This window comes from Lepus europaeus, chromosome 11 (assembly GCF_033115175.1).
Source record: "Lepus europaeus isolate LE1 chromosome 11, mLepTim1.pri, whole genome shotgun sequence".
NCBI classification, from domain to species: domain Eukaryota; kingdom Metazoa; phylum Chordata; class Mammalia; order Lagomorpha; family Leporidae; genus Lepus; species Lepus europaeus.
In genome coordinates, this window is record NC_084837.1 from 44,100,134 (window position 1) to 44,113,762 (window position 13,629).

At 39.1% G+C, this 13,629-nt stretch overlaps 1 protein-coding gene and 1 non-coding gene across 3 annotated transcripts in view; one reads left to right on the forward strand and one right to left on the reverse strand.

Annotated features, from left to right (window-relative positions):
• G2E3 (G2/M-phase specific E3 ubiquitin protein ligase) overlaps positions 1-13,629 on the reverse strand; it is a 69,210-nt gene that overhangs the window by 18,599 nt on the left and 36,982 nt on the right. For both annotated transcript variants that reach the window (XM_062205332.1, XM_062205333.1), the window contains 4 exons: positions 7,390-7,496; positions 6,231-6,347; positions 3,137-3,261; positions 2,904-3,033 (listed from right to left, as the gene is read on the reverse strand). In XM_062205332.1, coding sequence (XP_062061316.1) covers positions 2,904-3,033; positions 3,137-3,261; positions 6,231-6,347; positions 7,390-7,496 — 479 coding nt within the window. The remainder of the gene's footprint in view (positions 1-2,903; positions 3,034-3,136; positions 3,262-6,230; positions 6,348-7,389; positions 7,497-13,629) is intronic.
• LOC133770654 (U6 spliceosomal RNA) lies at positions 8,568-8,677 on the forward strand. The gene has a single exon (XR_009867364.1). It is a non-coding gene; the product is annotated as a U6 spliceosomal RNA (small nuclear RNA).

Below are 13,629 nucleotides of genomic sequence, written 5' to 3' on the forward strand. Positions count from 1 at the left end.
TTGATTCTTCACCCCCATCTTCTACCAAACTCAAATCACTTATAAAGATGCTGATAAATGTAATTTCTGATTAGTATATAAAACAATGGTCTTAATAGACTACACATATATTCTTAATCATAAAGCTGTAATATATAGTAAAGCTAATATTATAAGTGGAATCCAAATAGTATATTTTAGTCTACACTAATAATTTTCAAAGTGTGGTCCTAGACTAGCAACAGCAACATTACCTGGAAATTTGTTAAAAATGCAGATTATTCAGGGCTAGTGGTGTGGTGCAGCAGGTTAAGCCTTTTCTAATTTAGCTTCTGGCTAATGTATTTGGGAAGGCTGTACATGACCCAAGTGATGGGGCTTCTGAGATCCACGTGGGAAGCCTGGATGGAGTTCAGAGCTCCTAGCTTTGGCCTAAACCAGCCCTGGCTGGTGCAGTCATTTATGAGAATGAATCAGCAATGGAAGGACGCTCTCTCCCTGTCACTCTGGCCTACAAATAAGCAAATAAATAAATATCTTAAAAAAAAAAAAAAAAAAGAGTGCAAATTACTGAGCACCACAGTTTATCTACAGAATCGGAAACTCTGTTTTGAACCTGAGTTTATCCATGTGTAACTAGAATTAATGTATTCAGAGTGAATGATTCACCTTTATATTTCAAAATTTGTCTCATCCCAAGACATGACACCCAAGACATGACACCCAAGACATGACAATGCTCCATTATGGTCCGAGTTCTGCTTTTTCATTTTTCATATCCCAGGTGAAGAAAATCCAAAATTACCCCTTTCTTACAGTAGATTAGATCCATTGCTCCTACAAGGGTCAGTGGTAATGCTGATGCTACTCTTTTAGAACATAACTGTTTATTCGAGTAGAAGCAAGGAGTCATGCTGCCTTAGTACAACATCTTTGCAATCTCAAATATTACACATATTTTAAAATAAATAATTTGGCGCTGGCTAGCGCCGCTGCTCACTAGGCTAAACCTCCGCCTGCGGCGCCGGCACCCTGGGTTCTAGTCCCAGTCAGGGCACCGGATTCTGTCCCGGTTGCTCCTCTTCCAGTCCAGCTCTCTGCTGTGGCCCAGGAGTGCAGTGGAGGATGGCCCAGGTTCTTGGGCCCTGCACCCGCATGGGAGACCAGGAGGAAGCACCTGGCTCCTGGCTTTGGATTGGCGCAGCGCGCCAGCTGCAACACACCGGCCATAGCGGCCACTTGGGGGGTGAACCAATGGAAAAAGGAAGACCTTTCTCTCTGTCTCTCTCAGTCTAACTCTGCCTGTCAAATAAATAAATAAATAAATAAATAAATAATTTAAAATAATTTGGGGGGCAGGTGTTTGGTGCAGCAGTTTAAATTGCTAATCAGCACACATGCATCCCATATTGGAGGGTTCAAGTCCAGGTTACTCTGCTTTATATCCAGCTTACTCCTAACGTGCACCCTGAGAGACAGCACATTATGGCTCAAGTACTTTACTCACTGCCACCCATGTGGCAGACCCAGACTGAGTTCTTGGCTCCCAGTTTCGGCCTAGTACAACCGAGCTGCTGCAGGCATTTGGGGAGTGAACCAGTAGATGGAAGATCTCTGTGTCTGGATGCCTGTCTGTCTGTCCTTCATATAAAATGAAGGGGAAAAAAAGTAAAAATAATGTGAATATCTTTTTTAATACAAAAAGTATAACAAAAAATTACAATAAACATATATTTCAGTTGTTCTACCACAGGTAGCATCTTATTGTTATTTTAAAGATTTACTTCTTTATTTATGTGAAATATAGAGAGAGAGGGACAGACATTTTCCAGCTGCTGGTTCACTCCCCAAATGTCCAGGGCTGTGCAGGCTAAAGCTAGGAGCCAGAAACTCCACTGGATCTTACGCATGGGTAGCAGGGGTCCAGGCACTTGGGCCATCTTCCACTGCTTTCCCAGCACATTAGCAGGAAGCTGGATTAGAAGCAGAGTAGCAGGACTTGAGCTTGCATTCCCATATGGGATGCTGGCATTGCAGGCTGTGGATTAACCTGTTGTGCCGCAATGCTGATTCTACAAGTAGCATTTTAAAACAGCAATTCCTCACTTTTTGATGAGTATTAATTGTATACATATCTATAAATTTGAGTTTTATCAAGTATTTTCAAAGTCTCTTTTCCATCTTCTAGGTGTTTAAACTTGGAATTATTTTAAAACCACAAACTATTTCATCATGTTTAAATAATGATGGTTCTTTTCTATTTTTTCCTATTCGGTGAAATCAAGGCTCTTTTCACAAAGCTGCATAAACTTAAAAATAAAAAAAATCATACACCTGAACAAATATCTAACACAATATGAAGATTTAATTCTAGTCTTGGTGAACTGCTTGTGTGATTTCAAAAGTTATTTGTCTTATGAAATTAATGCAATTAATGCGATAATTCTTACAAAGTATGCTTTGAACTTTCTAAAGGGCTGACATTTAGACTTGTAAATGACAGTAAACATATTAAGCAGTGATTACAACATTAAGAAACAAGCCATCTTTATAGGGCTCCTTACTTTTAACAAAGTGACATGGTACAATTAATATTTTAAATCCTATCTTACTCTATAATCAAACACATTTTCCAGAATAGTTTTTCAAACTATCTTGAAAATGATCTACAAGAAAAAAAATTTTATATCATGACTCAGTTTACAATAAACTAAATAAATTTCATATATATTCTTCCTATGTGCATTGGTATCTGATAATCTACATTCCATTTTGTTTACTTAAGGCTGGATGCATTAATTTCATGATCAAATGCTGGACCCTGCAGTTTCAAAAGCACTTTTAGGTTATTTTAAGACCAGCCAATATTCCAAGCAGCATTTCCAAATAGATTTTGTATTTTTCTCCATAGTCAAAATACACACCTCAGTAGATCTTTACTTTGGGCTCCAGGTGACTGTCTGGGTAATTTAGGTGATGATTCCTCCAACAAACAATCAGTAATTGCCGCATTATTAGAGTTGGGTAATGCATGTTTTTTGGCTTTTTGGAAACCTGCAAATTTAAATTCCAGCATTAGCATAGTAGAAATACAGATATAAACTTTAAAACAGGTATTTGAGTATAAACAGCTTTGTACAAAATTACAAAATATTACCTGAATTGTAGATAATACTTCTACATTCCAAACACTCCCAATTTTGTTCCCATGATCGTAGTGAGGAACAGGCTAAATGTGTTCCACTAGAACCACAACACTGACAGCGCTTTATTTCCCACTTGCTAAGGATACAAAGAAAGGAAGAAGTTTATGTTTTGGTATTCACTAAATCTAGTTTTAACCACCAAGCACTGCCACAAGAGGGAAGACACATTACCTATTTTGATTCTGCAATTTTTCCAAAGTCTTCAATATTTCATTTATGTTTGTAACTACTTCCTCTAAATATATCCCCTAACCTAAACTAACTTAATATCAACACAAAAACAAATATAAACATCAGAAAGAATGTGAGTTAGGAGAGAAAAAAATCTTCCCTTATATTTAGAGATGACATGCTCACAGGTAAACTGTTATATCAGTGTGTCTGTCTGACGTGGAAGCAGAAGCATTTAGTCAAATTTCAAAGTAAGGAATATTTCCTGAAATAATCTTGCTTGGACACCTCACATATTGTGCAGCACAACAGGGTCCAGCCTTCCTACCTGGCCCAACCTCACCTTCTCTCTCATCTATCTGATCCCTCTGCAGGCCTCTCCGTTGAGTTCTACATGTTCCAGTCCACATTCCTATTTTCTGTATGGGTACAAGTGTGGCCTTTCCTTCCTGTATGGGTATGAGCATAACTGCTTTGTACAGAAATGGGTATTGTTCCCTGAGTACATTGAAATGTGGGTGTTACGATGGGTATCTGGATACCCTATCCCCACTCACAGATCTGGGAATATCATCCTTCTGTGTGTGGGTACGGGTGTGTCGGTGTTATACATGTATCTCCGTTTCTTCCCCAGATGGTTTTGCCCACTGATGATGACAGCTAACCTGAGTCCATACTAAGCACCAGGCCCAGTTCTCAAGTCTTCACATGAAAAAGTTCAAAGAAACCCTTGTTATCCTTACTTCAAAGAAGAGGAAACCAAAGCACAGATGAGTAAATAATTTGCCCAATCAAGCTAACTCTAATCAAGTTTCAGAGTGAGGTTTCCAATCTAGTTTACCTGGCTAACAACTACACTATTTTGCCTTTCAGAAGATAGCTAATGTCCCAGGAGAAAGGGCAAAAAATTACAGCAATTATAAAAAGCAGTATGGGAATAACATGGTAGTTTTTGCAGTTACTGATTGTATGACCAATGGTATTAAAGAAGTATATATGTAGTTTATAGAAACAGCCTAAATTGAATTTTTAAAATATCAGTATTAGTGGAAAAAAAGAATGTTTTGCTTCTTAAAAGCCTATATACACATGATCTCATCTACACTGCAGCACAATCCTTGAGGGAAGTATTAGTCATATTAGTATTTAAAAATGAATGGACAAGGCCACTAAGTCAACTTAACATGGGCAAGAACACACGTTACCTGATACCTGAACAAGATCTCTGCCCTTGAAAGATATTTGGTTTAACAGTATTAAATCTAAATAATGCATGGAGCTGATATTGTGGCACAGAGAAGGTTAAGCTGCAGCCTGTAATGCCAGCATCCCATATAGACAGCAGTTCTAAGTCCTGGCTACTGCATTTCCCATGCAGCTCCTTGCCAATGGCTTGGAGCCTGGCACTCCATCTGGGTCTCCCACTTGAGTGACAGGGGCCTCAGCATTGGCCTGGACCTGGCTGTTTGGCCATTTGGGGAATGAGACAGTGGATGGGAAGATCTCACTTTGTCTCTCTTTCTCTGTAGTTTTGCCTTTCAAATAAATAAATCTTAAAAAAAAAAACTGTATCATAATAAGCCCAATCAAGATAACTCCTAGCCCAGGGTAGGGAATCAGGAATAAGAGCTGCTAAGAAAGAGCTTTCCAAAGCTGCCCAGATGCTTATCGAAATCTTTACAAATAAGTAGCTGATCCAGGCAAATCACTTTCCATGAGAAACAAAGCTCCAATATCCTGTTCTGTAATGAATCAAGGAAGATTATGTAACAGGAATAATAATTCAATGAGCTTTCCTATATAAATTGACAAAACTGGACTTGTTAATTCTTTATCTTACTCCTAAATGAAGATAAATGCTTCTTAGCACCCCATACAGTTGAGTATACCTGAAATGCATAAAATAATTGTTGAAGAGTACAGCAGACATCTATTGATGTTACAAAAGAGTAATCAGTAAATTTCAAATGCTAACACTTTTTAGAATGGTCCAAAAGAAACAATTCTGGATTAACCCAACTAACTGGTAAAACAGGGCTGTCTAGTAGAAATTTGAAGCAAACCATATAAAAAATTCAAAAATTTATAGTAGGTAAAAATATAAAAATAAGTAAAAGAATCTGAATACACTTTGCTTACCAAATACTATCCTTTTACTCAACAAGTAATCAATAAAAAACTATCGTGTTTATGGGCTGAACTGTGTCTTCCCAAAATTTACATACTCAAGTCCTGAGAATGTAACTATACTTGGAGATAAGGCTACTTAAGAAGATAATTATAGTACAATCAGGTCATCTGAGTGGACCCTAAGCCACTATGACAGGTATTACACACACACACACACACGCAAGATTATTATGCAGAAAACAAGTACAACTATGCAAGGACATAGCTCGATGGCAGCCATCTTGCAAGCCATGGATAAAGACTTCACATAAAACCAAAACCGCCATCTCCCTGATCTTAGACTGCTAGTATACAAAATTCTGAGAACACCAATTTCTGTTTTTAAGCCAAGCTGTCATAGATATTTTGTTATGACAGTACAGGTGAACTAAGTCTTTGGTGTCCATTGTATTCTTACATATCACCTCAATTTGAAATAGCCATAGTTCAAGTGCTGAATACTCACATAAGGCTGGTGGTGACCATAAAGAATAAAGCAGCTCTAGAAAATAGAGCTTTATGAAATTACTCCAGAAAACCAGTTACAGATACTTGAACTACAAAAAAATTTTCTGTAAATGTATATAAATATTTAATAAATACATCACAAGTTAAAACTTCAAATATCATCAGAGCAAAAGTATATTTCATTAAATAGAAAACCAACTTTTTCAGTTGGAGGTTTAAATAAGAAACCAGTAATACCTGTCAGGTGCATTATAGTCTCGCCCTTCTTTGCAACGACATCTTCGGACATCACAATGCTCGTAGTGCTGCAGAAGCTCTTGATAAGCATTTTCTTCTAATTCCCAAGATGCATCTCTATAAACAAGAGTAGAGGGGTGGATGTGGCCATTTGGGAAGTGAACCAGTGGATGGAAGATCTCTACGTCTCTCTCTCTCTGCTTCTGCCTCTCCCTTTCTGTACCTCTGCCTTTCAAATAAATAAATTTTAAAAAATGCTCTTTAAAATATAAAACTATTATAGTGTCATTTTATTCTACAGTTAGTCTCACAGTGAATTTTAAATGCTTCATAAAAACCTAAGCAAAAACTGCTATGACATTTTCCCTAATATTTTACTTCCAATTTTTAATTTCAAATTTTACTATCATTGCTAGACTCCTCATTTTTTTTTTTTTTTTTTTTTTTGACAGGCAGAGTGGACAGTGAGAGAGAGAGAGAGAGAGAGAGAGAGAAAGGTCTTCCTTTGCCGTTGGTTCACCCTCCAATGGCCGCCACGGCTGGTGCGCTGCGGCCGGCGCACCACGCTGATCCTAAGGCAGGAGCCAGGTGCTTATCCTGGTCTCCCATGCGGGTGCAGGGCCCAAGCACTTGGGCCATCCTCCACTGCACTCCCTGGCCACAGCAGAGAGCTGGCCTGGAAGAGGGGCAACCGGGACAGAATCTGGCGCCCCAACCAGGGCTAGAACCCGGTGTGCCAGCGCCACATGGCGGAGGATTAGCCTATTGAGCCACGGCGCCGGTCCTAGACTCCTCATCTTTAAGCATTAAGAAAATTATTTTCATTCACACTAAACCATATCCTGATTCCCTTAGCTAAATTTGCACACACCATTTTGAAACCTATTGTATAAGTCAATCAAATCTGCAAACAGCCAAGGTACTTTTATTAAGAGGCTACAAATCAACTAATGAGACATTTACAACATCACAGTTCCTGATCTTCAAGAGTCCTTGCTTGCTGTCATCTGGGAAAGGAAAGAAGGCCTTTATTTCATCACTGGAAATGGCTATCTGTCCATGATCACTCAGTCAGACACAGAAGATGATTTATAAGCAAATACATCATGTATTTAAAATACCTTTTCTTTTTCTTGTCAAAAGGCTAAATATTACTCACTTTTCAGGAATATGAATTCCCATTCTCAACATCTCTTTTTGAAAGATGTCACTATTATTGCATATTGTACACCTAAAGAAAAACACTCCTGCATTTATTGCTTGAGCCTACAGTGGAAAACAGAAAATCTACTGTTAAGTTTCTTATCAGGTTATAAATTATATGACAAACAGAACATGTGCTATTTTTCACTTAATAGAATATGCAAACATTTTCTCTGCAAACATTTTCTCCAACTTTATCCTAACAAACTATGTCTCCCCACTGTTAAAATCTGATCTTTTTTTCCCAGGGTTAAAATGTGAAAAGTGAGCTAATGAGTAAGTTACTGTGTTTAGCTTTACATCTGTCACCCAAAGATTCTCAACCTTTGATACATAATGTTATTTCTATCTCTAAATATCATGTTGCCCTCTATATTGTGAGAAAAAAAAAAAAACAGAAAATCTTGGGTTACTTCTTCTAAAAAAGATGTTGTTACAAGTAAATCATCCCTGGTTCTATTTTTAATTCAATCTGTAAAATTAGTTTCCTTTCCACAAAAAGAGAACCTTAACACCTATTCTCAATGCCACCCAAATTACAAACACAGAAGCCACAGACAGAGGGTACTCAGAAGGAAAAGGAAATTACAAGAGTATTAGAAAGAGCTAGTCCTCAGTTAAAATTAGTAGCACACATTCATTTAACTAATACTTAAAGTCTACTTATAAATGCCAAATATTGTGTTATGTACCAAAAGTAAAAACATAGGGGCTGGTGCTGTGGTGTAGTGGGTAAAGCTGCTGCCTCCAGTGGCAGCATCCCATATGGGTGCTGGTTCAAGTCCCAGCTGCTCTATTTCCGATCCAGCTCTCTGCTGTGGCCTGGGAAAGCAGTAGAAGATGGTCCAAGTCCTAGGGCCCCTGCACACCTGTGGGAGACCTGGAAGAGGCTCCTGGCTCCTGGCTTCAGATCGGCACAGCTCCCGGTCATTGCAGCCAACTGGGGAGTGAACCAGCAGATGGAAGATCTCTCTCTCTCTCTCTCTCTCTCTCTCTCTCTCTGCCTTTCCTTCTCTCTCTGTGTAACTGACTTTCTAATAAATAAATAAAATCTTTAAAAAAGAAAGTAAAAACATAAAATGATCTAATTCCAACTTCAAGGAATTCTAGTGAGTAGGCATAGACATAGAACTGGCATTCAGTTTGGCAGCAATATATATTCTAAAATTAGAATGATACAGGGAAGCTTAGCATGGCCCCTGCACAAACATGACATACAAATTTGTAATATGATTCATATTTTTTTTCCAAATAAATAAAAAAGAACTCTTAAGGGGCGAGTTTTGTGGGAGCTGGTCTAAGTACTGGCTGCTCTACTTCCGATACAGCTCCAAGCTAATATGCCTGGGAAAGCAGTGGAAGATGGTCCAAATGCTTGGGCTCCTGCAAGCATGTGGGAGACCTGGAAGAAGTTCTGGGCTCCTGGATTTGGCGTGGCACAATTCCAGCCACTGCAACAATTTGGGGAGTGAACCAGTGGATGGAAGATTTCTCTCTATAATTTTACCTTTCAAATAAATAAATCTTTAATAAAATAGAACTATAAAACTGTGTGTTTATTTTTAAAAGTATATGTATAGGAACACTATATTCCTAAAAGCTATACATATAAAATTTGTATTCATTAAATATAAACCTTCTGGAAAAAAGGTATATACATAGGAGCTGGCTCAGTAGGCTAGGCTTCTGCTTGTGTCGCCGGCATCCCATATGGCCACCGGTTCGTGTGTCGGCTGCTCCTTTTCTAAAACATCTGTCTGCTAAGGCCTGGGAAAGCAGTAGAAGATGGTCCAAGTGTTTGGGTCCCTGTACCCATGTGACAGATCCGGAAGAAGCTCCTGGCTTGTAGCATCAGATTGGCTCAGCTCTGGCCCTTGCAGCCATTTGGGGAGTGAACCAGCAGATGGAGAAACTTTCTGTCTCTCCCTCTGTCTGTAACTTTGCCTCTCAAATAAATAAATACATCTTTTTTTTTAAAGTATATACATAAAAGAAAGAGGAAGAAGCACATAGTGTATAATCACAAAAATTCCACAAAGATAGTAAGGCCAAAATTAAGTCTGGAAAAAGAAATAAAGGACAAGCAAAATAAAATATGTCCTAAGGATAGAGAATAGCATATGTCAAAGTCTCAGTGGCAACAGAGAGAACATCTGATTAGAAAACTGCAATTAATAATATATTTAGGATTATATTCTAGCCAAATTGAACTAAGTAATGAGTATAGACAAATAAATCAGTAGTGTGATCAATAATTCAATAGGGAATAAGGCACCCAGAAGAAAAATCAATTAACAGCTTTCCACAAAAAAGTATCTGAGGGTGGGTATTTGGCCTAGCAATTGGGACACAAGATAAGACAATAGTGGAATGCCTGGGTTCAATTCCTGCTTCCTGTCAACGCAGACCCATGGAGGTATCAGGTAATGGGTCAAGTAGTTGCGTTCCTGACACTCTGGTGGGAGACATAGATTTCATTTCTAAACTCCTACTTCTGGCCCCAGACTAGCCCAGCCTCAGATATTGTACTTGGGAAATGAATGGGAGTGAACCAGTAGGTAAGAGCTCTATGTTTCCATGTGTCTATTTCTATCTCTCAAGTGAATCACTAAATAAATAAATGTTAAAAGTATATGAAGTTAAAGCAACAGGAGTAGGATTCCAATAAAAGAGGAAGAACAAAAAAAGATACTTACAAAGTAGCCCTTATATAGTTGGAGTATGATTTGTGTAATGGTGAAGAAGGAAGTAAATAAAGACCATTCCAGGTTCAGACAACTAGAAAGAGGTGCATGTGTTTGCCCTTTTACACACACACACACACACACAACATATAGGAGGAAAGCAACAAGTTACTGAAATCTCTGAGCAAGCATAGGCAGACACCAAGACCTTACTAAATGTAAGATGTGATACAAGAAGTACCTGATATGGAGGGGGGAAATGACATAGGACACATGAACATACTAATAAGACTAGAACAATGATGAGTTAAAACTGAACATAAATACTGATAATTCTGACATGCAGAGTGGAAAGTTCTTATGAAGTTCTTATCTCTAGTCTCTACTCAACAAAATCTCAAAGTATAGCACTTGTGGTAACAAGTAATGACATTTGTTTAACCATATACAGTTATGTAGACAGGGTAGACTCCAAATACTATTTCAGTTAAGGCTCTGGTATCAAAGTGGAAAGCCATAAAAGGTCCTTCAGAAAAGTGATTTAAGAACCAGCCCTATCTCCATGTGCTCTAATCAAGTAACAATTGCCTACCAATTTTTATTTCACACACAGGTATCCACGTGGCTATGATTTTAGATTATATTGGCATAAAAATACTCATTTTGTTAATAATACCATTTCTGTTTAGAATTAAAAATTTAGTAATTTCACAGTGTTCCGAAAAAGCCCTATGAATACTAGGTCAAGTTTGAGAGTTTTCTGCTTCATTTTTTTTTCTTTTGACAGGCAGAGTTAGACAGTGAGAGAGAGAGAGACAGACAGAAAGGTCTTCCTTTTCCATTGGTTCACCCCCCAAATGGCCACTACAGCTGGTGCATTGCGGCCTGTGTGCTGTGGCGATCTGAAGCCAGGAGCCAGGTGCTTCCTCCTGGTCTCCCATGCAGGTGCAGGGCCCAAGGACCTGGCCATCCTCCACTGCACTCATGGGCCACAGCAGAGAGCTGGACTGGAAGAGGAGCAACCGGGACAGAATCCAGCACCCCGACTAGAACCTGGGGTGCCGGCGCCACAGGTGGAAGATTAGCCAAGTGAGCCACGGCGCCGGCCCTTCTGCTTCATTTTTTTTTTCTTTTTGGACAGGCAGCGTGGATAGTGAGAGAGAGACAGAGAGAAGGGTCTTCCTTTTTGCCGTTGGTTCATCCTCCAATGGCCGCTGCGGCCAGTGCATCATGCTGATCCGCAGCCAGGAGCCAGGTGCTTCTCCTGGTCTCCCATGCGGGTGCAGGGCCCAAGCACTTGGGCCATCCTCCACTGCACTCCCGGGCCATAGCAGAGAGCTGGCCTGGAAGAGGAGCAACCGGGATAGAATCTCGTGCCCCGACCGGGACTAGAACCTGGTGTGCCGGCGCCGCTAGGCGGAGGATTAGCCTGTTAAGCCACGGCGCCGGCCTTGCTTCATTTTTAATACATAAATGAGACAGATCTTATTTGTCTTGAAAAATAATATATTATAAAATTAACAAGATGAAACATTTGGCAGCAATTACATTCATTCAAATATAAACCTTTCATTAAGATAAATTACTTTTTAAAGAATCTCATATAACAATGAACTTCTTCTCCCTCTGTAAGTAAGGATAACACTAGATGATGACGTTTTTAAGCCGCACTCTATGGGATCCTTTTATAAACAGTTCTTTTCAAGAATTAATGAAATTTCCAGGATTTCCTCAACAAAACAGGCTTCACTCTGCCACTTTTAACTGAATAATCCTAAGTATAGTACAAGAACTATACCAAAAAAACCAAGAAATTAATTAAGTTTTATTACTTGGACTACTATTAATATTTTCTTACTAAATATTTATTTATTTATTTGAAAGGCAGAATGATGGAGAGAGGGAGGATAGACATAGAAAGAGAGATATCTTCCAACAGCTGGCTCACACCTCGTTGACTGCAAAAGCTGGGCCTGAACCAGATCGAAGCCAGGAGTCAATTACCCCATCTGGGTCTTCCACATAGATGGTAGGAGCCCAAGTACTTGGGCCATCATCTGCTGCCTCCAGGCATCTAAGTAGGAAACTAGACTGGAAGCAGAGCAGCCAGGACTTGAATCAGTACTTTGACATGGGATGCAGATATCCCAAGCATTGCTTTAACCCACTGTTCCCCAACACTTGCTCTGTTGACCCTGCTACTGACTTCATTAAAATATAAGAGAATTTGTATCTTCTAACTTTAACAGTATTGAGGTGGACATTTGGCCTAGCAGTTAAGACACTGATTAGGATGCCCCTGGTCTCATACCTAAGTGCCAGATTTACTTCCTTGCTCTGGCTTCTGACTCCAGCTTCCAACTAAAATGGACCCTTGGAGGCAGCAGTGGTGGTTCAAGCAATTGGGTCCATGCCACCCACGTGGAAAACCTGGATTGAGTTCCCACCTCCTAGCACTGGCCTTGGCCCAACCCTGGCCAATGCCGGGGGTATTTGGAGAATGAAGCAGCACATAGGAGCGCTCTCTCTGTCTCTATTCTCTGCCTCTCAAATAAACATTTTCAAAAATAATAAAACAATATTAATCTAGAGTAAATTTATGTTATTAGCATTCTATTACATCACCTGGCATTTTCACAAATATTTATTACATATTTGAAATTAATAATAATTTGGATGTTTTAAAAATATTCAAGGGGCCAATGTCATGGCGTTAACAGGCTAAGCCTTCACCTGCAATGCCAGCATCCCATATGGGCACTGGGTTTGAGTCCTCACTGCTACACTTCTGATCCAGCTCCCTGCTTATGTGCTTGGGAAAGCAGTGGACTGTGGCCCAAATCCTTGGGTCCTTGCACCCATGTGGGAGACAGAATGAAGCTCCTGGCTCCTGGCTTCAGCCTGGCCCAGTCCTGGCCATTGTGGCTGTTTGGGGAGTTAATCAGCAGATGGACATTTGCTCTTTTTTTAAAAAAAGAAAAAGACATCTTTATTTATTTGAAAGGCAGAGTCACAGAGAGAAGAGAGAGAGGAAGAAATAGAGATTGAAGACTTGCTACACCACAGTGCTGGTCCCCAAAAGCACTCTTATCTTTCCCCCCTTTCTCTCTCTAATTCAGTCTGTCAAATAAATAAAATGTCTTTCAAAAAAATAAAAAATTTTCCAAATCAAAGAACAATAAATTATGCTTAATGTTGTATTTTACATTCAATTTACTTGAAAATCAGTCAACAATTTTGATATACAAAGTGACTCTCAAAGAATGAATACTTTTAATTCATTGACAGTAATCAGCTCCCAGTCAAGAAGTTATGACAGTCTTTATGATAGGAGAAAAAAAAATGACTTCTCAACATTTGAATATCTTAGCCTGCTTTTAAAGTTACTACTATCACTTTATGCATCCTGGTTTCTGCAACTGAAATATGTAAGTAGAATTTTGGGATTAAAATCTGCTTATTACTCATTGTGAAATACAAACAAAGCTTTTAGGTTAAAACAATAAAATTTT